This window comes from Stegastes partitus, unplaced genomic scaffold (assembly GCF_000690725.1).
Source record: "Stegastes partitus isolate 25-593 unplaced genomic scaffold, Stegastes_partitus-1.0.2 Scaffold2009, whole genome shotgun sequence".
In the NCBI taxonomy this organism is placed as follows: Eukaryota; Metazoa; Chordata; class Actinopteri; family Pomacentridae; genus Stegastes; species Stegastes partitus.
This window is the reverse complement of record NW_007579740.1, coordinates 42,522-44,426: the sequence shown is the minus strand read 5'-3', so window position 1 is coordinate 44,426 and position 1,905 is coordinate 42,522. Positions and strand designations below refer to the sequence as shown.

Genomic DNA, 1,905 nt, shown 5'->3' with positions numbered 1-1,905 from the left:
CAGGTTTTACATGTTTAAATGTTGATGTGGACTGATTCTTGGACCACATATGTTGAACCAAATGCTCTACATTTGGCCCAGATATTATATAGATATGATATAGAACTTTACATATTGGTTATTTAGAGACACAAACCAATTTAATGTTTTCAGATATTTAATTTTTTTCTGTTTTCACCCTAAAAAAAAACTGTAATGCCACTTTAAGGGCTGAATATCTCCATGAGTTGTGGTGTTTTCTGGAGAAAACAACGCTTCAAACAGCTTTTACAGGTTTTGTTGTGAGGCAGGAACTTAGTCTTTGGTCCTGAATACCAAAGTGGTCGAGATTCTGTGTGAACGGACTCAAACTGAGCCTGAAAACACAAACGCCTCCTCCGACCACTAGAGGGCGCCTCACACCAGCAACCAGCCGAGTCAGAGCCAGTGGACCGGAGGACACGAGGAGGACGGTCCGGTTACTGTTACCTGGCGATGGGTCGGTTGTTCTTGGTGAAGTCTATGAGGTGAACTGCAAACGGCATGGAGCACACCGCCAACACGTTGACCACCTTGAAGGCCGAGAACCTCACCTGGACACACAGCGACACACATACACAGGGCAGCGTTCAGAGTGAGCTCTGGGTTTAGAGACAACACGGCGGTCTTTGGTCTGGTCCGGCACCAGAGATCAGGACTGGTTCAGAAGCTTTAATCTGACCGGGCTCATCAGCACGTGGTCCAGGTTTGTACTCTGAACAGCATGCAGGACAAACACGTGTTGTGAATCATTAGACTGATGTTGTGATACGAGTCGTGGTTTTAGTGCTGAAGGTGATTATGTGATTGTTGCTGCAGGTCCTGTTGTGTTCCGGTTGTGTTACATCTGCAGGATGCGACCTGCAGCACCACGATGCTTCACATGTGAGTCATGTTGTGCCACACTAGATGTTGTATTTGACATCAGTAATTTAATACGATCATTAGTTCATCTCTTGCTGTCTAAGGAGAAAATGAATCTCATTCTTTCACCTCCTGAAGAATCTCTGCAGCTTTTCTGCCCCACTGCTGACAGTTTGGACACAACCAAAGTCATGTTTTACTTCACTGATGGAAGGAAAGTTTAATAAAAGCTAACTGGATGGGAGCGACTTAAACGTTTAAACCTGCTCGGTGGAGCTTTTCTGCTCTCCTCCGACTCTCCTGAACACTCTGAGCTGCTGCAGCTGCTTGGTCTCCAACACAAACCGTCGTTACTGCGTCGCTGCAGCTGCAGGAAAACCACCGCAGACAGCAGGTGAGAGCTCCGGTTTAGAGGCTGAATCAGGATTGTGTGAACGGTCTGAACACAGCAAACACTTGTTCAGATGTAAACGCTGCATTCAAAGGCAGGTCGACCCGGATTAAAGCTGCGGTTCTGTTTACTCGGAGTCATGAGGTGTAATCTGGACGAAGCAAAGCCGAAGGAATGAACGATAAACACCTTCTAGCAGCTTTAAGGCCTCGTCGTCACGAATGGACTCGTTCTGACCCAAACTATCAGACTGTGTGACACTGAAGAGCCACATGGTCGCTAACGGGCATCATTAAGGAAGTGGTCAGTGTATAATCATTAGAGCAGGGTTCTCCAGCTCTGGTCCTCGTGAGCTACTGTCCTGCAGGTTTTAGACGTTACTGCAGCACATCTGACTCACATTAATGGATCTCCAACAGCTTGTTGTCAAGTTCTACACAAGTCTGTTAATGATCCATTCATGTGAGTCAGGTGTGCTGAAGTACAGAGACGTCTGAAACCTGCAGGACAGTCGCTCACGAGGACCGGAGCTGGAGATCCTTACAGCCACTGAGCTTTGACTCGGAGGAGCTGACGGACAGACGTCCAGTCAGCAGGCTTCACAGGCTTCTACTGGTCGCATGAAGGAATCC

General features: G+C 47.3%; 1 protein-coding gene across 1 annotated transcript in view; it reads right to left on the bottom strand.

Annotated features, from left to right (window-relative positions):
* tbpl1 (TBP-like 1) overlaps positions 1–1,905 on the bottom strand; it is a 9,018-nt gene that overhangs the window by 3,332 nt on the left and 3,781 nt on the right. The window contains exon 6 of the mRNA XM_008303453.1: positions 469–572. Within this exon, the coding sequence (XP_008301675.1) occupies positions 469–572 (104 nt within the window). The remainder of the gene's footprint in view (positions 1–468; positions 573–1,905) is intronic.